At 39.1% G+C, this 25,810-nt stretch overlaps 1 protein-coding gene across 1 annotated transcript in view; it reads right to left on the bottom strand.

Moving 5' to 3' along the window:
- Nkain3 (sodium/potassium transporting ATPase interacting 3) overlaps positions 1-24,665 on the bottom strand; it is a 642,299-nt gene extending 617,634 nt beyond the window's left edge. The window contains exon 1 of the mRNA XM_048420376.3: positions 23,820-24,665. Within this exon, the coding sequence (XP_048276333.3) occupies positions 23,820-23,873 (54 nt within the window). The 5' untranslated portion in view covers positions 23,874-24,665. The remainder of the gene's footprint in view (positions 1-23,819) is intronic.
- Between the last annotated feature and the right edge of the window lie 1,145 nt (positions 24,666-25,810).

The raw sequence follows: 25,810 nt of genomic DNA, 5'->3' as shown, positions 1-25,810 counted from the left end.
TCTACTAACACAATCAACATATGTCAAGTACCATGTGCCTGAGACACATGAATTCATAGTTCATCTACTTTCTCTATTGCTTATCCACCAGATGTACATGTCTTTCTGACCTCCCATGTAAGAAGTGTATCCATCTCCAAAGCCTGTCCCAACCAACACAGACCAGACCTTTGCTCTGGCTCCTTGGGAATTTTGCTTTTGGGTATGTGTGTGTGTGTTACAGGAGAATAAAAAAGAGGATTCAAGTATTTCAAGATTCTAGGGAACCATTTGAAGGGTAATTTGACATAAAACCCAAGCATACACATTATGTGTGTGCGTGCGTGTGTGTGTGTGTAGGGGTATTATTTGCTTGTTCGTTTTTGAGACAAATTTTCACTCTAGGCCCTAGGCTGACCTGAAAGTCCCTATGTAGCCCAGGCAGTCTCTGAAACTATAATAAACCTCCTTCAACAGGCTCCATAATTTCTCTTCTCGGAATAATATGTTTTTATTGGATGTTGTTTAAACTGTTATTTCAACAAATCTGAATAGAAGAAAATGACCCTTTTTTGGCTATCATGCCAATAAAACCCTCATATTCAGAAAGAATTAGAAGAACTCACCCTGGCATGATAACTCTTGTCATCCTTTATTACAAGGACAATACAGCATGAAGAAAGAAATGGTGTACTTTTGAATAAATTATAACCGACATGCTCAGTTTACATGACTTGTAGACGTCCTAACATTGCTATTGCAACATAGATATTGATTTCTGTTGCTCATCACTTTTTTTTATTAAATGTATTCATTAATTTTATATGCTGACCACAATTTCCCCTCCCTCCTCTCCTCTTATTCCCTTCCCCACATCCTCTCTATCCCCCACTCCTGGTTAACTCTTCCTCTGGTTCTGTTCAGAAAGGGTAGACCTCCCATGGGTGGTCTATTCTTTGGAATATCCCATGGGTGATATTCCAAAGCATGGAATATCAAGTTGAAATAGAACTATTCCCCCCTTGTATTAAGGCTGGACAAGGTGACTCAGTAGGAGGAATAGGTTCTCAAAAGCCAACCAAAGCATTTCAGGACAATCCCTGCTGCCACTGCCACTGCCACAAGTAGACTAAGCTACACAAATGTCACATATATGTGGAGGGCATAGGTTGATCCCATGCATGTTCCCTGACTGTCAGTCTAGACTGTCAGTCTGTGTGCTACTATAAGCCCAGGTTAGTTATTTCTTTGGGTTCCCTTATGATGTTCTTGACCCACTGACTGGTACAATCCTCCTTCCCTTTCTTCATCAGGATTCTCTGAACTCAGTCAAGGGCTTGGCTGGGGATCTCTGTATCTGTTTCCATCAGTTACTGGATGAGGGCCCTCTTATGACAATTGGTGTAGTTAACAACCTATGAGTAAAATAGAATATCACTAAGCATCATTGCATTGACTTTTTCCCTCTCCAGTCATGATTGATTCTATCCAAGGTCGCTGGGCTATCTAGACTCTGTGTCCTGGCACTCCAGGCAGTGCCAAGGGTAGGCTCAGTTTTGGTATGGATCTGAGGCTGGACCAGTCATTATGTGACCACTCCCACAATTTCTATGCCACCCTTACCCACTCTCTTCCCATTGCATATCCCATAGGTAGGGCAGAGTGTAGGATGAAGGTTATGTGGCTGGGTTGGTGTCTCAGTCCCTCCACTGCAAGTCTTGCCTGGTTATAGGTGATGGCCAGCATACATGATGCATCCACCATTTCTAGGAGTCTTAGATAGAGTAATTCTTAAAGACCCTTGTGAGTTTCTCTTGCACTGGGTTTCTAACTAACCCCCAAAATGTCCCCCATTTCCAGTCATCTCTTTCAGTACTCTCCCTCTCTATTCTAACCCCCACTTGATCCTTTATGTTCCCATGCCCACCAGTCCCCAGTTCACCCACAAGATCTCTTCTATTTCCCCTTCCTTGGGAAAGCCATGAGTTTCCCACCTTGGACCCTTCTTGTCACGTAGTCTTTCTGGGTCTGTCAATTGTAGCATGGTTATCATTTCCTTTAGAGCTAATATTTACTTATAAGTGAGAATATAACATGTTTGTCTTTCTTGGTCTTAGTTACCTCACTCAGGATGATTTTCTTTTCTAGTTATTTCCATTTGCTTTCAAATTTCATGATTGTTTTTAACAGCTGTGTATCTTGTCTTTTAAGCATACATTGGTATTTTTTAAAAGATACTCTAAATTCTGTTTCTTTCTTCTTAAAATTTTTAATATCTGGGGCTTATCACAAATCTTAATTCCAAAGCTAGCATTAAAAATAGAGCTCATTGCATTAAACTCTTGTTTATGGTCCTATCTTATTTTATAAACTCTTGTTCAAAAATCTGGTTATAGTCAACCATATACATACTGTACTCCAGTCTTAGCCCTAGAAGATACACTTAATGGAAAATCCTGAACCATCCCAATGGAAACTTAAGCATCTTGTGAACACTTCAAAGAACCCTCAAAGAGACAACTCTGTCTTTACCTTTATTTAAATTTGAGGAAGGTGTATGTGTGTTTATTGCGTGATATCTAAAATATATTAGTTGTATTTGTAAAAGCAATTTTAATCTTCCAGAAATTTTGTAAAGAAGAGGAAAAATATATCACTTTTCAGGTCCACCTATAGTTTACCATTACTATTCTTTTCAAATATAGCAAAGTTGATAAAGCAGTATATTTGCAGTATAGAACCTGTAAGTTTTGTGTGATAATATTGTGGGAAGCCCTGCACATGAGAGCAAGGAAATCAGATATTTTTTTATTGTTCATACTTTAACATAAAATATTAGTTTTATTTTCAAAAAAACATGGTAATTGTTAGAAGACAAGTCAACTTATTTTACTACAAGTTTTGTTTTGTTTTTATAATATCTCATGGAATTTTGAATCTGATGAGAATGTTTAATTATGCGTTATATACATGCCAGGGCTTTTCATCCAGAGGCAGAATCACCAGCATTAATGAGCATTATCAAAGGTTGCACAAGTCAGAGTTGCTGACCTTAGATAACATACAGATGAAAATGATTGTTAACATGAGACCACAAGAGTAATAACGCACTTTGAGGTAGACCAAGGCTTGACAAGTGATAAAATTCTTTGAAATACAACATGAAATCTGCATATGTAGGCACTAAAAATCTATATTGTTGAAATGGTTTTTCACTACCCTAGCAAGTCGATACCCAGCATGCCTTAGCTAGAATTGAACATTGTCGGTAAATAATAAATAAATAAATAAACATGACTGAAAATTATTAGGATCCTGGGCTTAGCACAGTAGAAGAATGATAAAAAACACTTGTCTATAGATAGATCATCAACCCAATCACAAAGGCAATTTTCTAGAGATCCAAAGTATGAGAAACTAAGTGATACACAGCAAATTCAGCACAGGGGATGTTTACCAAAATTTATTACAAAGAAATATGTATCAAAAAGTTGGTGACTCGGTACTCTCAGTGGATAAAGACCAAAAAAGTCCAGTGTAAGCCTAGGGGTGCTCGTAGATAGTTTTTCTATCAAAGTTGGGAATGCATGTCCACAATGACATGGAGTTTTGTGGCACAAGTTTTCTAGCATCCAGCATTACAGAAAAGAAATCAGTTTCACACTGGGTCCTACTCCCTGACAAAGGAAAGCCCTTTGACTGCTGGAGAAAAAATGGCAAATATTATACAGGGTCCCCAATTCAGTGAATTAAAAAGATCTATGAGCCAGAAACGCAGTATATTTTTTATTTCAGTGTTAAGATTTTTCTTATTTTCTATGAATAAAATTTATCTTTCAGGCCAGTTTTCCTAGAACAGTTGTTTTCAGGTTTCTGACACCATATATACAAGTATCACCTGACCAGATGATATCAGCAACCAACCTTTGCAACAAAGGAAAGAAAATATGAACCAATATATTCTTGGAGCCTATTAGAAATTCCACTCCAGCTCTGCTTACCTAATGGCGTGCCTTTGGACAAGAGAAGGTGCTAATCTTTTCTGTGTCTCCCTTGGTAAAAAGGAGATAGCACTGGAAATACTTAGTGAAGCTATAGGAAATACAAATAAAAACATGAAACGCCTATTATGGATAGTTATTGCTCAGTGACTGTATTTTCTCAAGTGTTATGTGAACTTCAGACACAATAGAACTTCAGAGAATTGCAGAACAGCCATTCTTCAGGGGATTTTTCTGACAGAACTCTGCAGTAGCGATGCTCCAAGGACTTGGGCATGACAGTGTTGCAGGGATCACGCAGGACAGAGCAAAGAAAACAGTCTACATAAATCACACAGAGACATGTGGAAAGTGTTTTCTTTCCAGATGAAGAGACAGACAGGAGAGGTGAGGCTCTTCCGCATCTGTTCATTTCTTTCTTTAGCTGAGTATTTCCATGTGAAAATGTGAGTTTGGAAATACAGAAGATACACTAAAATGAGTCAGAAGACCAGAACAGCCCTAGAAAGGCTAATGAGACACCTAATATTGCTCAGCAACATTGAATCTCAAACCAGTAACTCTTTCCTTATTGATTTCTTGTGATTTTATTAATGAATACCTAATATCTAAGCTCATGCTACCCAAGCAATCTGTATTATAAAAATTTGTTGTTTAACCAGACAGTGGTAGTGCATGCCTTTAATCCCAGCTCTTAGGAGGCAGAGGTAGACAGATTTCTTTAAATTCATCAGTGAGTTCCAGGATAGTCATTGATACACACACACACACACACACACACACACACACACACACACACACACACACAATTCTTCACAAAGGAAGAAATGCCAAAAATAAAAATAGTTTGGTATAAACACATTCATATTAATGCTGTAGTAATCATCCAAAAAAGCCAAAATGAGGAAAATCATGAACAGCTGATGATATTTGACCAAAAATTAATGAGATTTCAATAAAGTTCACTGATTTTTTTAATAGTCTGCTAAAATTAGGGTATAAGTGATTAAGTTTTCTGTATATGAAAAAAAACATTTTGCAGAAAAATTCAACTAAGTAGCCTCTTCTGCCACACCAATTCTGAACCGTATCTGCTGACAATTTTACTGTGAAAAACAATGTATTTTTTCTATAACTCAGGGACAAGTTATTATGCTACTGAAAATAATACAATGTACTGTAAATGTGCTCGCTTGGAATATGTTTGTACAATAAAGAATGGAGTTTTTTTTTCTTTAACTCTTTCTTGGAGTTTAAGCTGTAATTATTGAGATTTTCCTACCACTTTCCTAAGCCAGTGTCATCCCTAACTTCGCTCTGAATGTATGTCTTTTAAGTACAGATACGTGAGGGCCTTACCCTTCACCAAGGAATCTTCTCTTTGCAGAAGACAGAGATGACTTCAGAAAGCCACACCAATGAAAACGTGGAGTCATGGAGATCAGTCCCTGGGTATTCATCGCCAATTCAAATCCTTCACCTCAGGTTTAGGGGCCATTTTGTAAGAGACATAGAAAAACTTTAAGAGTCAGAGGATCAAGGAGTTTTAGATTGTGTCTCCTAGGAACATTAGAAGCTATACCCATAGTCTCAGCAACTTGACTGCCTAAGCATGAATGGAACTAGGACAACAGACAGCTTAACATGGATGGGAAGAAGCCCAGGAGGCTGCAACCATATACAAGAAATGCTAAAAACTTAGGAATGCAGAGAATGAGAAAAGTCTTCTCTAGGAAAAAAACATGTAATTCATTTTTGGTTATACAATAAGAAATGGCCAGCCCTAAGAACACATATATAAGTAATATAAAAATCGAGCAGTTGTACTTATGTATTTAGAAAATACATAAATGGAAGAGAGACCATGAATTTGAAAGAGAGAAAGGAGGGTGTAGCAGTTTGAAAGGAATTGGCTCTAATAATTTCAGAGGAACAGACATTTTTGGGAGGTTTGGCTTTGTTGGAGTGGAAATAGCCTTTTTGGAGAAATTGTGTCACTGTGGGGGTGGGTTTTGAGGTGTTCTATGCTCAGTATACTGCCCAGTCTCTCAATCAACTTCCTGTTGCCTGAAAGATATTGAACTCTCAGCTGTTCCTACAACACTACATTTGCCTGCATACCACCATGCTCCCCCATCATGATAATAATGGGTTAAACCTCTGAAACTGTAAGGGAGTCCCCTCAGTTAAATGGTTTACTTTCTAAGAGTTGCCATGATCATGGTTTCTCTTCAAATCAATAAAAACCCTAACACAGAAGTTAGCATCAGAGACTGGGGTCTGACTGTAATAGGCATGGGCCATGCTTCTGTTTGGGTGAATTTGGACTTTAGTACTTTAGGGTAGGAAAGCAATGAAATGCTGTAAGCACTTATTAATGGGCTATACTAGTAGGAGCGTCGAAGACAGGTGTGCTAAGAGCTATTTGAACTGTTCAGGTTTCACTCAAAAGGTTTCAGAAGAATTTTAGTATGTTGCCTAGAGATCATCCTTGTGATATTTTGGTGAAGAAAGTAGCTGGCTTTTGCCCATGTCCAAGGAGTCTGCCTGACACTAAAGTGAAGACTTTCAGGTTATTTATGTTGGCAGAGTAAATCTCAAAATAACCTGATATAGACTTTATTATGGGGTTATTAGAATTCGTGCTTTAAAAGGCTTATAATTAAAAGGCAGAAGCTGAGCAGGGAAAATTACAAAATGTAAATTTTGAGAAGACAAAGAGCAGCAGGAAGTGGAATGTAGATAAATTCTGTGTTCAAGAAGATAAATTTAAAAATGGAATACAGGGAGTGGTGACCTCAGTGCAAGATCCCACTCAGCTAAATTTTCAACCTGTGAAAAGGAACTAAAGAAAAGCATAGAAGTGGGTGTGATGGAGCAAACCATTAATCCCAGCAGTAGGAAGGCAGAGGCTGGCAGGTCTCTGAGTGTGAGGCCAGACTAGTGTACAGAGCAAGTTTCAGACCAGCCAATCTCAGGCAGTGAAGAACAGAAAGCTGGTGGTGATGTAACTGAATGAAGGGGGTTTGTTCCAGCTGCAGTAAGCAGCAGAAATTGGCAAATTCAACCATGTGTTTCTGGTTTTAGAGGTAAGGATAGAAGAAATGGTTTATGGAATTTGACTCCATGCTTAAAGAAAGTCGTTGAGGCCAGGCATGTGTACAAGGTGTCCCTGCATAGAAGCCTAGAAAGACCATTGCCTGAAGCTTTGAAGTTTAATCCTGGATTGCCTTGGACAATCCAAGATGATAGAGACATCAGAGTCATGGAATACCTGTCAAGTAAAGCTGATAACAGAAGCCAGCACAAGAGAAAGAACTGTGTTGCAGTCAAAAAAGCTGAACAGAGTTAGAGATCTGAAGAGAATTTTGATGTTAGACATGAAAATAGAGTTTGGTTTGTACAGCTGGTTTTCAGTGATTTGGTTCAGTATTTATTCACTATGCTTTCTTCCCTACATTTTGAAGTGGTAATTTATATCCTGTACCATTATATGTTTGAAGTATTTGATCTACTTTTTCATCTTAATTTTGCAGGGGATTACAGCTACAAGATTGCCAAAAGACTCAGAAGAGACTTTGGACTTTGAAATAAGGCTTTGAGGTTTCCTATGCTCAAGATATTGTCCAGTATCTCAGTCACCTTCCTGTCATCTACAAGATGTGACACTCTCAGCTCTAGCATCACATCTGCCTATACATCGCCATGCTCCCCACCATGATGATAGCAGACTGAACCTCCAAAACTGTAAGAGAGCCTCCTCAATTAAATGTTTTACTTTCTAAAGTTCTCATGGGCATTGGTGTCTCTTCACAGCTTAAAAAAACCATAATAACACAAAGAAAGAAATGATGTAATCATATTATAATCCCAAAAATAAAAGAACTAATAAAAAACACATGACATACAAACTGGTATTATATCACAAATATATCAGTAAAGGTTTTGATAATGCCTATCTAAAATCTAATTTTAATTTCACATATATGCTTATGTAAAAAGATTATTTTAGATCACATCAAGTTATACAGGGAGAAATCTTAATATTTTTAAGTTGAGAAATTCCTATAAAGTTTATACCATGTCCCCACACCCAAATAGTAGTTTTAAGATTCTTTTCCATTCTAAGTTCATTTCCAAATTAATTTCTACATAGAGTCCCATGTCTTGTGAAACATACTTTTTCTTTGTTGTCCCTCTTTTTTGGTTGCCATGTGTATATTTATGTACGAGTATGATGTAAGTATGTGTTTTGTATACATGATGGTGCATGAACCTGTGTGGGTACATACATGCATGCAAATCTCTCTATTTGTGGAGATCACAGAAGGATATCAAGATCCCATTCTATCACTTTCTACTTACTCTTTTGAGACAGGGTCTCTCACTGATGGTAACACTAAGCTGGCAGTCAGTAACCACAGTACTCTCCTCTGTCTCTGCCTTACCCAATGCTGGGGCTATGAGCACTACCAAAACCTGTTACTTATTATATACCTGTTGAGTTCTCCATGTTTAAATAACAAACATTTCTTTTACTACAAAAACTATTCTTTATTTATATTCTTCCTATGCATATGTGTGTGGACCTACATTAAAGTACATCAGCTGCTTGCTAGTGTGCACAGAGGTCAGAAGAAGCATCAGATCCCCTGGAACTAGAGTTACAGATGGTTATGAACCACCAGTTATGAGTTCTGAGAGAACTACAAAAGCAGCAAGTGATTTAAGTATGGAACATCTCTTCAGCCTGAAAACATAGAATATTAACTCACCTGTTTACAATGCAGTGAGCCTCGGGTTTTTGTTTGTTAGTTAGTTTGTTTTCTTTTGTTTTGCAGAAAAAGTCACAAATGGAATTCTGGAGTTCTGTCTCTGGGTCCTCTTTTTATCCCCTCTGAGGATCTGAGGACACTTGATGGGACTCTAAGATTAAGTGAAAGTAGAGTGGACAGAGAAGAAATGGACCAAGGAAAAAAGCACCCATGAGACCTGCTCACTCTGAAGCAAAGCAAAGCTACATTTTAATCAGCCCTTGAGTATGGAATATCTTGAGGTCTATGTCTTGGAGTTGGGGGTGTGCCACCTTCTACATAAATTCACCAACATCCAGCATCTAAATACACAAACTCTGAGTCAAAACTGGGAGGTGAGTGCTGCACAATGTTACAAGCTGACTTGTTTCACAGCTACACAGTGGATGAATCTCACATCCTTTGATGAGAATATCAGCACCCAACATTCATCTAAATTGTGCACCAAACAACAACAACTCTAGGAGTTCACCATACAGAGCTCCACCTATAGCTGAAAACTTATGATAAAAAAGTAACTGACTTATATGCATAAGTAAAGCATAGAATACATTTAATTTTACATTTGAATGCAAATAATTATTTAAATTTACCATAGCAATGAGTAAACATCAAGTCTTTGATTTACAAATAGGAGGAACACTTGTAGGTCTATAAATGCTTATTTCGTGCTGTCACCGATAACAACTGTTTCTCTTTTCCAGGACAAGCAGATCCACTCTGTTTAACTTTTTAGATCACCCTAGAAGTAGTTTCCCAAATCTTCCAGAAGCTACACAACACATCTTGTTCAGAAGGAAGTATTCATAGAATTTCATCATTGCTGTCATTTTGTAGAAAGGATAATTACAAAGTAGTCACCACAATGGATTTACAAGGAGAGAAAAAAAATCAATGGAGTTAGACAGTGGTGCATTTATCAACTCCCAAGCCCCAGGTAGCAATTTTAAATAATTAGATGGGAGGTAGACAATTAATAGGTGATCACTTACACTCTGAATTAATGTCAGACTCTTTTTCTGTAATGGCACTCCTTATGCACCTGTATAATCTGTGACAATCACCACAAGGTATTGGTTTCTGATGTCACTTCTTCTCAAAATTGTCTTTACTAGACATTTCTCAGCCATATGGGAAGGAAACGACAGATTATAAAGCATTGCTCCAGGAAGCCCCTGCGAGTTTTTTTAGAATGTCATACTCAAAAAAAAAATTACATGTGATAAGAGAGAACTTTGGCGAGACACAGTCAGACTGCTACCATGGGAGCCATAGAATTCATGCTATGAATCTCAGTGGACAAGTGGACATATCAAGTCACAGCTGGCAGCTACTGGACTATAACATAGTGTACCTGGTATCAGAATGGACACCTGTGTGTCCTCCTCATTCTTAGCAGGAAAACACTATTCAGAGGCAGGCAGGCAGAGCACAGTGCAAATTTAGCTTCAGGTGTGCCTAAGTACATTTCTATCTGCACCATCCTATAGCATAGAAAGGAATCACTACTTACTAGCAGTCAAGCCTTAGGAGCAGCTAGGAAACCTTGGAAACAATCATAGTAGAGTGAGATGGGGCCCTAGTTTCTTAGTAAGCACTCTTCTCTTATTATTCTTCATTCTTCCTGCTTCTAAAGAAAGGACTTAAGCATATTATTCACAGTCTCAACAGAGTCAGTTTGGTGACAATGAGGTGTTCACTTTCACCTCAGAGCAAGTTCAAACCAGACTGAAGGCCTTCTAGATATAGATCATGAGTTTAAAGCCTTGCAGTCATGTACAAAGTCAGGGACCCAGATGTCCAACCAAGGTTACTAAGAAAAGCATGCCAATTCTTCACTAGTCAGTCTACTTGGGATCTGTGTATTAAAATTGTCATTCGGCACTGTGCCTCCACCACTTGTCTAATCGCAGTTTTGCCTCTATGGCCTTCGACCCTTGTGTTGCCATGGTAAATCACTTAGCCTAAGAATATGCTTCTTACCAATGAGAACTGTTCTTGTAGCTTTTTTTCTTCAAGTTTCCAGGGGAAGGAAGATTTTGGAAAGACTAGAATAGAAGAAGAAGAAGCTAGGAGAAAACACACACCGAACAAATGGATGAAATGAAGAGTAAGATACAGGTTCTTCAAAAAGAATTTGATAAAGATATCAAAATAATGAAGAAAACCAAAACAAACTAAAGTTAGAAATATCAAAATAATGAAGAAAACCAAAACAAACTAAAGTTAGAAATAAATTCAACATAGCAAATAAAAAAGCACAGTAGAAAATTTCACTAACACAATTGATCACACAGAAGCCAGACTATCACTATGGAAAACAATGCAGAAGAATTGGAAATATTTAATCTAATAAAAAGAGATAACTGTAAAAGAAGTTGAAGAACTAAAGACAACAGATATGTGCCCTTGGTTCTGGAAAAACCGGCTTATCAAGTGGGTTGAGTAAGAACTCACAGCATGGGACAGTGGTTCCAGAAGAGAAGGAAACAGATGGAAAGGGGTGAAGGGAATGTTTTCTTGAGTATTCTGACACATTTGCTTAAAATTTTAATAATTCATTATTAATCAATGTCTGAACTCCTTCATTTCCCTTCTTAACTACATATGTTTCCAAACTACTTTTCTGATATATATATATATATATATATATATATATATATATATATATCAGAAACACACACACACATATGTGAGTGTGTATTTCAAAATACTTCACTGTAAGAATTAGAAAGTCAGCACTCCTTTTTGAGAAATTCTTGCTAATTGCTGCATAGGATGCTGACAAATTTGTGATCGAAAATTTGCTGCTTAAAATGCTATATAATTGACTCTTCTTTAGTCTGTAATTTGTTACTGTTCAATCATCACATCTAGGATGTTCTTGTAAAATACTACCACTACCCACGCTGGAGTTTATATGTGAATACATAATGGAATCCAATCCCAAACATCATTTTTCCCAATTACTTGAGAGGCACAGAAATCAGGAAATCTAAATATCTGGGACTTCTACAAATGTTCAATGGCTGTACTCCCTAGGGATGCAGATGAGGCATATTAAATTTGTCCTACTTCACTGCACTCTTTTCATTCATTTTTAGTTCATCCAGACAACCTATTTCTAATGTCAATCTGTTTCTATTATGATATGCCTACTCCTGAACAGTGATATCGTATTCAGATCTGCTCTCTGCTTGTTTAACTTGGAGCACAGTGTTATTTATTGCAAAGGTGGCTTCTGTTGAGCAGGTTGAAGAGTTTGACTTCAACAGTTGACCATCCCTCAGGGTAATTCTTAGACCTATAGAAAAGAAGTGTCTCATTGGTTTCTCTCTTTTTATTTTAATCTCAGAGAAAGCATCTGATGACTCTAAAACTATATTTAGATCACCTCTTAATTGAAAGTTCTTCTGAAGTCCAAAGAATGAAGTTTTATTTACAGAACAGTCAGTCTTCTGAAGGCATTTGAAACTTTTTAATCAGTAAAAAAGCAACTAATCTATATTGTGTAATCAAGTTTCTATGTGACAATTAAAAACTAAAGATGCAAAGTTTATACATCTGAAGTATATTTAAATGTAAGTATCTCTTTAGCTTTGGCACAGTCTTCTATATGTGAAAATGACCTAAATGTACTGTGACAAAATTATCTGAAATAAAATTCATTCTATTTTTTTTCAAATTCCAAGATAGTTTGTCTTCATTATAGAAAGATACACTAAGAAAATCAGCATTCTATACTTTTGGTAGTTCTAAAAGAAAAAGGAAGCTACTCAATAATGATATTTCTTTTTTTTCAGCTTATTTGATAATTTAATAAAATTTACTAAAAAAAAAATAATGATATTTCTTATACTGAAGTCCTCCAAACATCTGCCTTCTAACAAAATTACCATTTGTAGTGAAGGAGTTAAAAATAGTGTGTAAAGACATTCCTGGTCCAGCCAAACAAACACATGAATAATAGATGACCAAGGATCTTCCTTATGATGTAGGGACTGTGAAATGTTATAAAACATTCAGTCTCCTACTTGTGAAATGATTCAAGAAGGCTTACATGGGAAGGATCCCTAAGGACAGCTCCATCTGCTTGCTTCCAACCACAGCTCTCTGTGAGATGAAAAGGCTGTTAGAGGATCTTGGCAGGCCCTTAATGGTTCCAAGCCTTCGTCTAATGCTTCTTTCTAAGAGGCCCCGCATTTAAGCCATCCATTCAATGATGTGGTTACAACATTCCGATTTTTAGCATGTGAGTACTCCAAGGCCAAGTAGGAGTTTCTTGTCAGCCGGCAAAAAGGATTAGTGACTGCAACTCTAAAGAAGAGAAGACACTTGTGAGGACAGATCCCAGTGGGATTAACAGGTTATATCGGGCAGCAAGAAAGCTTGTCAGAAGTGGTTCATCTGCTAGAGAAAATGGAGCGTGCAAAAAGCACAGACAGCTTGTGTTTCAATCTTTTGTTTCAAATGCAACAGGGTACCTCCTGAGAGACCCTAAAAATAGATATCACTAATGAGAAAAGTTACTTTCGACTGAAATTGCAAACAACATAAAAGCTGTTTCCAAGAGTTCAACAGATCTAGTTGGGACTCAAGTCATCTACATCACACTTTAAAAGTCACATTTCCTGTGATGAAATGACCTGCTAAAATAATTACACTTTTTAACATCTTTGGCATTAGACCATTTATTTTAAAGCAGCCATAGCATTCCACAGACTTCTTTTACCACATTTTCTACATATTGTGATATAATTGAAAGCATTATATGCCTTAATCCATTAGAGATGTACACATAAGAAAAATATATCACATCAATATACTCCTTCATTTTTCACATTTCTGTTTTTTCATTTATAAATGACAATATGATAATACCTGCCTCCTGAAGACATCTTAAAGAAGGAAGCAAACAAATTCTGGATGTAAGTGAATGGGGTCCATGTTGTATTAATGACTTCTTTTTAAAATATCAGATATTAAATATTATAAACTAAATACATTTTAGTGTATGTTTACTGCTTCTTGGGATCTCCTTTAAGGTTAAATGTTTACTGTTTAATGTGGAGACAATGGAAAATGGAAGTTCTTTCCAGGCTGAAAAGCCAGATGTGGGTATAAAAAGACATTTGAGTCCTTTTGATGTTGATTCTTTGACATCCTCGTGGGAAGAACTAATTAGGACCAATAGTACAGACAGCTCACTGTGTATTGTGGTTAGTTAGTCCTTACTCGTGGGACCCAGTCAATACAAAATAAGCAGAAATGAGTCTCTCATGGGGAAGAATTCTTGTTTTAGCCATTTGCCTAGAAATAAAACCTGTGAGTCATTTTCAATTCCTGACTTACTTATACATCAGTTAAGTGCAAAATACATGAACATTTCAGAGAAAGATAAACATGATTATTCAGAAGTCAATAACACGATTTTTTAAATATATGCAGAAGTCAATACAGCAACTTTTAAAATAAAATCTTGTCCAGTATATCTCGATAATTTTACAGATGCAGTCAAAAAATAATCAAAATATCTAAATTATACATTATGCTTTCATTACATGAATTAGTTAATGCATTAATTAATTGTATGAAGAATTAATCAAAGGCTTTTTAATAAGTTACCATTGATAGACAGAAAACTGGCCCTCTGATGAAAGACTTCGCCTGTTGGTGAGTTAGTAAATGTTTAATGATGGGCTCTATAAGACAGCAGAGTCTTGTGACATTTGTACACTTGCATATGAAAATACATCATCCATAATAGAATTCTTGCTACCAATTTGATGGCACTAGATGCAAAACGTGGATGAAATGTTCAGTAAATTGCACACTTCTGTATGAAAGCTATACCCAACAGTACTGTAAATGTAAATCAAACCCAGATGGTAAATATGTTGACTTCTGAATATGCGTTACTTTTGTTTCTAAATAATTTAATTATTGCTTATGTAATTAATCTTTAATAAAACTATGTTCAACAATTGGCTCATAAAATTTCTGAAAACCTGATAGTAAACTCTTCCCAGCTGGGACAAGCTGGCTCTAGTGCCCAGGTGCCTTAGCTCACTGTCGGACAGCTAGAAATAAAGCCACGGTGGAGAAAAAGGAAAAACTGAGACAAAATTTCCATTCTAAAAGATGTTTAGGACAGAGATTTCAATGCTGAAAAGGCATATGCATTTCTGTCTTGTAACTAAAGACAAATCTAAAGTATGTTCTTCTCATAAAACACAGTTTGAAAGATTTCCTTCATTAGAAATTTAGGTTTTAGGAGCTCAGTGCATACTTAGAATTCCAATACTCGTAAGGCAGAAGGATCATCACAAATTTGAAGCCAGCCTGGACTACATAAGACTCTATCTGAAAGTGTGTGTGTAGTGTGTGTGTGAGAGAGTGTGTGTGTGTGTGTGTGTGTGTGTATGTGTGCTGTGTATTATAGTTATGTTAATGTCTATGACTAGACAGGCATTTCCATGACAGGACATTCAAAGCCTGTCTCCCATTTATTTGAGAATCTTTGCAAAATAAGTCAAATTTAGAATATATATTAGATTGTTTTATGAGGCATGTTTGTGTTGCCTTAGCATTCACTTCAATCATTGATAAAAAATGATCCTTGAGCCAAGCAATGGTGATAGGCCTTTAATCCCAGCACTCAGGAGGTAGAGGCAGGTGGATTGCAGTCAGTATGAGGCCAGACATATCAACAGAGTGAATTCTAGGAGAGTCAGGGCTACACGGTGAAATCATGTCTTGAAAATCAAAAACAAAACAAAACAAAATAAAAGAATGATCCTTGAGGGAAATATGATAGTCTATTGTGGATGCATGTGTTTTTTTTAACAGTTTAATTTAAGATTAAAACATTTCATTTTACAAGTAAAACTCCCTAAACAGGAAGGTAAAAAATACAAAACAGTTTCAGGTAGTCCCCAAACTGATCAGATTCAATAGGACTTTCCCTGTCACAGTAAACAATAAAAGCTGATGTCCCTCTCCCAGAAAGTGAAGCTGAACTGTAAGGAGGATTCTCAGAAGAGTGGTGTTGACAATCCAGAAGATAAAAGCTGCAATGACTCTGAGCCCAAAACCAAATGCATGGAAGAGATTAGACCAACCGAGGCACCTGGAAAGGACATTCTCCAACCCGCTCAATTGCCTGAAGACTGTACTGTGTGCTCCAAACTCTCAGTTTTGTGAGCTGTCACCTATTCTGTGGTGGGTTTTGGAGATACAGTTGTCTCTGAACCATTTCTGAACCTATAAGTAAAGTCTCACCCGTATTCCTGTAAGTAATCTCAACAAAACATATTGGTTCACCAAACTGGACTTTGGTAGTATCCATACTTTGGTCCTCTTGAGTTCCTTATCTAGGTTGACTAGATGTATGTGTTGCATCTCCCCAGAAAAAGCATAGAGATTTGTAGGCATTAACACAAATACACATTAAGAGGATTAAAACCATGAATCTTTGTTGCACCTAAAATAATGTTCCTTAACCTTGAAGTTTATCAAATTTTCACCAACCAGTATTCCTAAAACTGAAATTCAAAACATGGTTTGAAGGGACACTAGCCCACTCGAACTTGTGGGTCTGGCAGCCCTTTTCCCCTCTACTGTTCCCTCTGATTTGCTGAAAATCATTAGATTACTTTCCTAACACTAACCACCACCGCCCATATCTGGCCACTTCCTCCTCCTGAGGCTGACTACCAAGATCAAGCTATAAAAGTATTAAAGTCCAGCAGTCATCCTTTGGCTACCCCAATTAACATACCCAATTATAATTAAACGCCTTGCCCTGACACAGGGTTTTCTCCTTTACCTTTATGAACTGTCATTTGCATATGTGCCAAGTCTGTCTCCCCTCTATCCAGAAGCAGTCTTTTGTCCCTCTTGGACAAATACCCCTTCCTACATTTCCTTTGCCCCTTTCACCTTCTCCTTTGCCTCCTATCTCCTTTATCACTGCATCCTCGCCCATTCTAACACAGACCTACCTCCCCTTCTCCTCTTAAAAATTACACTTGCAAGGTTGTTTGCTGTCCAAGCTCCCCACATTCTTCACCAACATATCACAGCAATCTTTAGGAAACATTCTAAAATTCTGCTCTGAAACCTCTTGACCCAGGCCCCACAGTTCAGGTCAACCTCAGTACCACTGTCTTCCATGTTCCTACTAATATAGTCAATTAAGCAAGGCTTAAGGTTATCCACTGCTTTCCTAACCCAAACTCCCAAAGTCCAAATTACTCCAAACAAAAGCATGGTCTGGTCTATCACAGCAATACCCCAGTCACTTGTCCCAACTTCTGTTAGGGCTTCTAATGCTATGAAAAACACCATGACCACAGCAATTCTTTTAATGTGAAAACATTTCATTGGGGTGGCTTATATTTTCAGAGGTTCAGTCCACTATCATCATGGCATGACATGGGGGCATATAGGTAGACATGGTGCCTACGAAGGAGCTGTGAGCCCTACATCTTGACTCACAAGCAACAGGAATTAGTCTGAGTGTAACACTGAGTGAAACTTGAGCAAAAAAAGACCTCAGATTCCACCCCCACAGTGACACAGTTCCTCCAAAGAGGCCACGCCTATTCCAACAAAATCACACTTCCTAATAATGCTACTCCCTATGAGCTTATGGGAGTTAATTACATTCAGTTGGAAACAAAACACTCTTTAGGAATCCATCAAATTGACTCCATGGCTTGATAGCCAGTAAGCCTCCAAAAGAAAGCAGCACACATGCAAAGCTTATAGAGACAACACATTCAGTAACCCAGTCAGCCTAGGAGACCCAGCTCGCTTCCCTTTCCCTTCAGAAATGAAGCATCTATCTCCTTGATAGTTTGAAGGAAAGTCCAGAGTCTTTCTAAGTTTTCCCAACCCAGACAACTTTCTTCCCTTGAGTGGTAGTCCATCCAAACCTTGTGCTATTTAGAATATGCAATCATATTGTCCCTCATACGTCCCGTGTGTCACTCTGATATCCAGGTCCAACCACCCCCATGAAGGAGCCACCTGATATAGCACCTCAAGCCCAATCTGCCACAAGAAAGTTTAAAAATAAAAAAACATAAACTTACAGTCTTACAGTTCAGACAGACCAAAGTACATGACCAAGTGTTCAGCGGAGTCAAGGTCCTATGAGACCAGTAGGGAGCATTATGCCTCTTTCTAGCTCCTGGTGGTTTGCATGCAGTTTCTGAGTTTTCTTGCCCTGGGTGGCTCACTGTCATCCCATTTTTCATTAGCGTTCTCTGGGAAACATTCCTTCACCTTCCTCTGTGCTTGTGCATGCTTTTGTACAAATTTCCCTTTTAGAGAGGCATTAGCCATACTGGCCTACAATCTATATTAATTGTTTTATTTAATTACCTTAATAAAGACCCCATCTTCCAATTAGATCCTACCATCAGGTACATCAACCTGTCATTTGTATAAGACATAACTCATATCAGAGAATTCTCATCAGTTACCTACTAGCAGGAGGATCTCTTTACTAGGCTTCATAAAAGCAATCTGCCTTGTAACTTTCCTGGTGATTAAGCAAAGACACAAGGCTCAGCTTAGTGCTGTGCTAAATCAATGAAATTATTAATAATTCCCATGGTATAAAGTATCTCTGTTGTTAAATCATGAAATATGACTCGAAGCCTTTTCATAAAGACTACGATATGAAGTGACTTGGCTTCCAGGAAAAAACCAAAAACAAAAGTATCAATATTCATAAGTGTGTGTGTTTGCGTGTGCTCATGTATGTATATCATATAAAATAATAATAGGTTCTGTGATGGCTAATCTTGGTTATTAACTCAACTGCTTCCTGAACATGACCCAAAAGTGGGATCATATAGGTCGATTTCTGAGTGCTTGTGGGAAAATTCCAAGAAACACAGTCAAGAGTCTTGTGACCTCAGTTTCTTCAAAAAAAAAAAAACCAACCAAACAAACAAACAAACAAAAAAAGTAATCCAAGAACGTAAAACTGTTCTTGGATTAGTTTTTGTCCTTCACCCCACCTCACCCTGTAGCCCCATATTTTGCAACAGCACAGCTCATTCTTCTGTATTTGATGTGTTGGTCAACCTGCAGCCTTGACAAACACAAGGTGATTTCCAGACCAGACAAAATCTCATTATCAGCCAAAAATTAATTTTTTAACCCTTTTTAAGTTTCATAGGATGGAACAGAATATTTAAATAAAGGCAAAAATAAGAATTACATTGCAAGACTGAAGAGATGGCTCAGCAATTAAGAACACTGAATATTCTTCAAGAGGAGAAGAACTCAATTCTCAACACCCTTGTCGCAAGTCAAAACCTTCTGTTACTCCAGTTTCAGGAGGTTGGATGCCCTCTTCCAGTTTCAATAGGCATTGTATGCATGAGGTGCATAGGCATAATACAGACAGAACACCAATATGCCTAAAATAAAATAGTCCTTAAAAGGGAATTATACTGCACAGAATAAAAAGAGCTATTTAAATTAAACCTTGTCAATAAATAAAATTGTTATTATATCTAAATTACAAATGAAAAGTGTTTCCCTATGGAGCAGTATATTTCACAGGGCTTAATTCAGAACTCCCCACAGATAAGTCACCACTATTAATGCAGCAACACACTTATGTGAACATTCGAATATCACAGGTACTCTGCTCACAATATGGCTGGAAGTTGGAATAGAAAGTCTTGAAACTTTGCTTTCACTGACAGCAAGTAAATGCTAATTTTCCTTAACTGGGGAAATTGCTCTCTAAAATAAAACATGCAACCCATCTATATGTTAATAGCTGCTTGTTTAGGCAAATCGCTTAGGGGTTCTGTGACTATAAACATGTCATCTTACTTTTGACTTTTAATGGGCTGATTACTAGCTCTGACAAGAAAGACAGCTCTCGTGGTAAAAGAATACAAAATATAAAAAGTTCTCCAAGTAATGGCATGCCTAGTTTTGTTGAGTCTGATGTCTGTGGTGCTGAAAGATGACTAATACTTTGTGGGAACCAGGCCCGCCTGCCGTAGTGTGTTCAACACTTTCCTGAGGCAGCTCAAAGAAAACGTTTCTGAAATGCCATGTGGCAGTGATGGAAGAATTTAAAACACGCAATTAAGTTTCATTTAAATACAGTGAGTAAAACTGATTTAGCATACATATGACTGAGTGTTCATTTTTGCTCTAGACGCTACACACCTGATAGACAACTTGCTATTATACAAACATTCAGCACCAAAAATGTCCTTGCATAAGATGTATTTAAAAGTTGTTCTCTCTCTTTTTTTTTTTTTTTGCTTTTTTTTAAATTGATTTTTATTGAGCTCTACATTTTTCTCTGCTTCCCTCCCTGCCTCTCCTCTCACCTTCAACTCTCTCCCAAGGTACCCACGCTCCCAATTTACTCAGGAGATCTTGTCCTTGTCTACTTCCCATGTAGATTAGATCTACGTATGCCTCTCTGAGGATCCTCATTGTTGAGGACCCTAAGAGTTCTTTGGTGGCTTGAGAGATGAGTGAACTGGAAACAAACCACCATTCCTAGGAAGAAACACTTTACAAAGTTTCCTGTGCTCCTGTCTGCATTCTTTCCATCTTCTCTTTAATCTGGTCTGGCAAAGTCAGAGCATAAATGTGAATTGTGGGGCAAGCATACAGCACATATGTTTGCTGGGCGAAAGGCAATAATGGAAACCAGGGCAGAAGAAGCGTGGTAGAAGACAGAGTTCACAAATCAAAGTTCATCAACATTAGCCACCGAAAAATGGCAAGCTCTGGCTAGTTAGATTTCGCATGCTGGTTCTTTTCACTCAAAAGGAAAACCCAATGGAGTTCAAGTGAGATGGATTGAGATCACAGAAAACCTGCCATTTTTTTGGCTTTCAGGACCAGCTCTTGCGCTATCCGGGTGTGATGTGTAGCTGACTCTTCTTGTTACTATATGACATCACTGCATCATGTCTGAGCAGCAAAAGGCATCCTTGCTTCGTCCCAGTGCTTGTTATGGTTTTGTAATCTCCATCTTCCAAGAGTGGGAGGGAGTGGAGGAAAACATGTAAGGGACAGGGGAGAATTGTTTTTAGTGGGAAATGTGCCAGGCCTGGGAAGCTGGGGTCCTTTCACAAGGCATGCTGGAATAGGCCAACATGGGCTCAGAGAGTTTATTTCTTAAATTCTCAAGATTTCTGTGAGGCAGTTATCAAAAATAATTACGATTGCAAATTGAATTATCCACATTTAAATGAATCACAATCAAAACAGAAGTGCTAAAATATCTAAAGTGTTGGGAAACTCCACCCAGCCCGGCTACTTTCCTTTCAGGCCTTACCCTTGAGACAGCTCACTCTAGAGGGCATTAAAAGGCCCCTCCCCATGACTTCTTTTAGTGGTTTTCTCCTCTTCCCCTGAGACCATCCAAAATTGCTTTGCTCAGATTCAACCTGGATTTATTAATTTGATTCGATTGGCTTATTATATCAATGGAGGTGGACATCCAATAACCAGGTATTCAAAACATCATAAGTTCATTCCTTTGTAATTATTTTTGGCACATTTTTCTTTATCTGTGCTTTTAAAGTTTTTTATGTCTCTTATTTTGTCTGGATAGTAGAAATATCATGCAAATGTTTGCTATAAGCAGCTGAAGTGGGAGTATTTAAAGTGAAGATATCAGTGTTACAAATTGGGGTGTGACTTATTGCACACTGAGCAAAGGTCTGAACAAATTTGTGAGTAAACATTTCAGTAATGCATGCTGAAACTACAATATGTACTGTCTGTAACCACTGCATTCTCAAACGAAATTCATAAATTATTTTTCAGAGCCTGAAAATTATTATACAGTTCAGAAAAGTGAATCTGGTAATAGTGTTGATGAAATTCCAATATTGTTTCAGTGTCTCTTTTTCCTTAAAGCAAATAAAAACATTAATCAATATTCATGTCAAAACTATGAATTCAACTATGTACTATAAACTCTTAATATTAATAATGCTATTGTGTGTGGTATAATAACACAATAAAAATGTGCTGACTGACTATTTTTGTCAACTTGACACAAACTGACATCATTTGGGAAGAGAAAACCTCAGGTGAGAAAATAACCCTACCAGATTGGCCTGTACATTTTCTTAATTGATGATTGATGTGGGAGTCCCACTCACTCTCGGTGGTATCACTTCTGGCCTGTTGGTACTGAGTATGTATAAAAAAGCAGCTTGAGCAAATCCTCAGGGAGAAACCCGAGAACCTTCATTCCTCATGGCTTCTGCTTCAGTTTCTGCTCCTAGGTCCTGCTTGGAGTTCCCACCCTAATGTTGATCATGGATTTTGATATGGATTGGAAGTTTTCAGTCAGTGTTTTATCATAGCAATAGAAACTCACTCTGAGACAACACGTAAGCTTTCTTTGGTGTAGGATCTAGTTTTCACATGCTTATAATCACCCTTCTGCTTTTACCATAGAACAACAACTTACTTTGGGGGGAAAGAGTTTAATTTTATGAGTTCCTCACAAGCAAATTAGTGAAATGGGTATCTCCCAGAGAGTAACTTCAGGAGTCAAAAGAGATGTTTATGGAGAAACACTATATAGGCAGAATGTAGGCATTGTCATAAATTCAGCAACTATGTTCCCGCTTCTGAGTGCTAAACATTTGTATTGTTTACAAGGAATGACTTTTGATCCTAACTTCATATTGTTTACAATGACTAGACAATCACAGATGTTTCTGTGCATAGATAAAAACTAAGGGTTGACTGAATTTACTCAGCTTTCTAAGTTAAAAGTCAAGTTCATTTCTAAAAATCACTGTGCAAGTTATCCATTGACTTTCCCCCTAAGGTTGAAGAAAAAAAGTTCAAGTGCAGTTTTATATATTTCAAGAAAACACAATAAACACGCTTAGTGCGCGTTTCTCATAGTGCAGAATAGGTTGTCCAACAGGCTTACGAATTTATCTCTTTTGCGTGAATGAAAGAACAATGAGCCCTATAAAATGAAGCTTTAGGGGGAAACTGGCAAACGAGGAACCGTATAAAAGCCTTCAGAAACAAAGACTAACTCATTATTACATCTCTGATTAATGAGCCCTGCTGGAGTTACGGTCGGTAAAGTTCGCGGGAAGCTTCTCCACTAGCGTGACTAAATACCCTAGTTACACCTCTGAGATGTGCGACAAAGCAAACGCAATGCGTTGCAGAGGGCAAGTAAATCTCACTCACAAAAGTCTGGCACCGGAGGTTGCAGCCTTGACTTCTGATAACCATGAAACAGACCAGTGTCAGCCCCTGATAACAAAAGGATCCCTAGTATTTGCCGAGAGCCAGAAAGGTCCTTTTCTTTCCACCCTGGTTTCCAACTTCCGATTCCACGCATTCCATGGGTAAGGCGCCAAACCAAAGAGAAGCCCTGTCCACTCCCCAAGGCTGCTGTCAGCCGGTAGCAGCTCGAACGTGTAACATTTCAAGATAATCAAAAGCAGAAACGAAATGGCAGAGGCTCAACTTGTGCTTCCCAAGCACAGCGGCATCCAGTCCTGGCCTCCTCAACTATCACCTTCCAACTGCTGGAAGAACCATCAGAAAACTGAGGCTCCTGCTCTCTCAGAAGCGCCAGCTTCTAATTAAACATTCTGTCTCCTGAAAACCGTCCAGATAACAGCGAGCCATGAGACCCGCTATAACTTCAGCAGGTTTGCAGAGGGTGCACACGCCAGGTGTCCGACAGGGGGGCGGGGAAGTCACTCTCCCGGAGCGCCACCCCAGCTGCCCTAGGACCGCTTGGCGGCGACGCAGCGCACCGGACCAGAAGTAAGACCGCGCCCTCCTGCGGGCAAGAGCTAGGGGGCTGAAGGTACAGACGTCCTGGATGGGACAGCGAGGGTGGGGATCCCTCCAGTGCTTTCAGCGAGCTCATGGGTCCTTAGCCCTGAGCTGCAGATCAAAGGAGAGACCTCCACTAGCCGGTTCGGGAGGACGGGCTGCTCCCAGAACCCGGACTCAACGGGGCACTTACCAGCTGCAGCGCGCAGAGACAGATGAGCGAGCAGCGCCCGGTGCAGCAGCCCATGGTGTGGCCGGCGTCCCAGCAGCGCCGCTTGAGAGAGATCTGCGAGCTCAGACACCGGTGCCCGTGACTTTTGATCACCCCGCGCTCCGCGCTTGCCGCCTAGGCAGCCTCTGGGCCCCGCGGCCAGCTTTCGACTCGCGGCAGTCGGGTCGGGCTGGGGCTCGCAGCCGCCTTTGTTAATCTGCAGGCAGGGCAGACGGAGGTCAGTGCGGTGCTGGAGTCGCTGCTTTGCCGAGGGTCCTTGCCTCCTAGCGCGCGGGTCTGCTTCTTGGGGAGGGTGAGCAGGACGGGAGGGCGGGGGGACCGAAGAGGCTACAGCTGGTGAGTGGGTGAATGCCTTTTAGGGGAGGGGAGTGTGCTGGAGGTGGGCGTCTGGAAAGTGCGGTGGGCTGTCTGAGAAGGCGTGTGAGCATGTATGCGTGCGAGTCTCTCTCTCTCTCTCTCTCTCTCTCTCTCTCTCTCTCTCTCTCTCTCTCTGTGTGTGTGTGTGTGTGTGTGTGTGTGTGTGTGTGTGTGTGTGTAAGAGAGAGCTACTGGGTAGGATAGCCTTGTCTTGTTAGGAGTCTGGGTAAAGAGAAAGAGATTGTGAGAGAAAGCGAATGAATATAAATGAGTGACAATCTGGGAAGCCCCCAGGGATTTGCGTCCGCGGTGCTAGGAGCAATTACAGGGTCGCAGACCTTGGGGTTTTCCCTCTGGGTGTGAAGAGTGGGTTGGAAGCCTCTGCTAAACAGGGAGCTAGATTTAACCAAGCGGCCTCGAGGAGGTGCAAGTTCAGTTTGGTATTATATGGGGAAGAATGGCCCAGAGACTTGAAGCTCAGTATGAATGCGCTCTACACAACGCAAGGCAAGGTCCAGACAGTGGATGCAGCCACCGCGGAAGGAGGGAAGGAGGGGAGGGGCTATAGGCATGACCATAAGAGGCAGTTCAATAGGGGTTCTGGCACCCAGCTCTGAGTTCAGGTTATGGTACTATTTTCGCGCAGGGCGCCCCTGCTGGAATCTTATAGAAAAAGGTGACTAGGATCACAGCAGAGAATAATGTTCCCCCAGGAGTTCAGAGACCAGAAACACTGTGAAGATTGACTTAAGGATCTAATTCAGAGTGCCCTGGGAATCTTCACTGAGACATTCATTGACAAGCGGAAGGCGAGGGCTGTGCATGGCCTTTTAATAATAATGAGGTATTTCTAGAATAAACGCAAATATGAAGTTGTGCAAAGAGAAATAAATTGAGAAAAGTCTGAGAGTAAAACCTCATTCTAGTTAGTTAAGATACCAGACAAACTCCATGAATTCTAAAGAAACTCTCAGATTCCTCTGCCCACCAACAGAACAGAGTCTGGGAGTTCTTCAGACTTAAATTTCCACAGGGCTCAGCACAAGAAGCTGAAATAACTCTATAAGAACTAGGAATAAAACCCTGACCAATTGTGTCCAAAGAGGCCGATTTCAGAGTAAGACTCCAAACACCGTTTTCCCCACTGCTGCCCTCCTAGTAGGTTCTTGATTTATAGATTAAGGAAAGGTGAAAGCTATGTGGTGTCTCAGGCCTTCAGTCTCAACACTCTGGAGGCATAAGTCAGCTGATCTCTTTGAGCTGAAGTTCAGCCTGGTGTGTAAAGACAGGACAGGTGAGGGATTTTTGTGATATCTTTGCTCCTTATTTGGAGATTTCCCCAACCCATTCAGGCATAAAAGATATTTGGTTTTTGTTTATCTTGTAGTTAAGTGTCCTGTTCTTTCATTTTTTTCAACAGCATTCATTCTTTTTATCTAAATTAGCAATATTGTTTCAAAGAAAAATCTACTCATGATATCCCTGGAATTATAGTAAGAACACACAAGTTATCTCAAATTGCTGTCTAAAAAAGTCAAGAGGGTTTATTGTTGAAAGTCCATTTTTTGTTCATTCTTGTGAGAAGGTGGAAGAGT

Source organism: Myodes glareolus, chromosome 16, assembly GCF_982192425.1.
Source record: "Myodes glareolus chromosome 16, mMyoGla1.1, whole genome shotgun sequence".
Classification (NCBI taxonomy): domain Eukaryota; kingdom Metazoa; phylum Chordata; class Mammalia; order Rodentia; family Cricetidae; genus Myodes; species Myodes glareolus.
The sequence above is the reverse complement of the archived record's forward strand: the minus strand, read 5'-3'. Positions and strand labels throughout refer to the sequence as shown.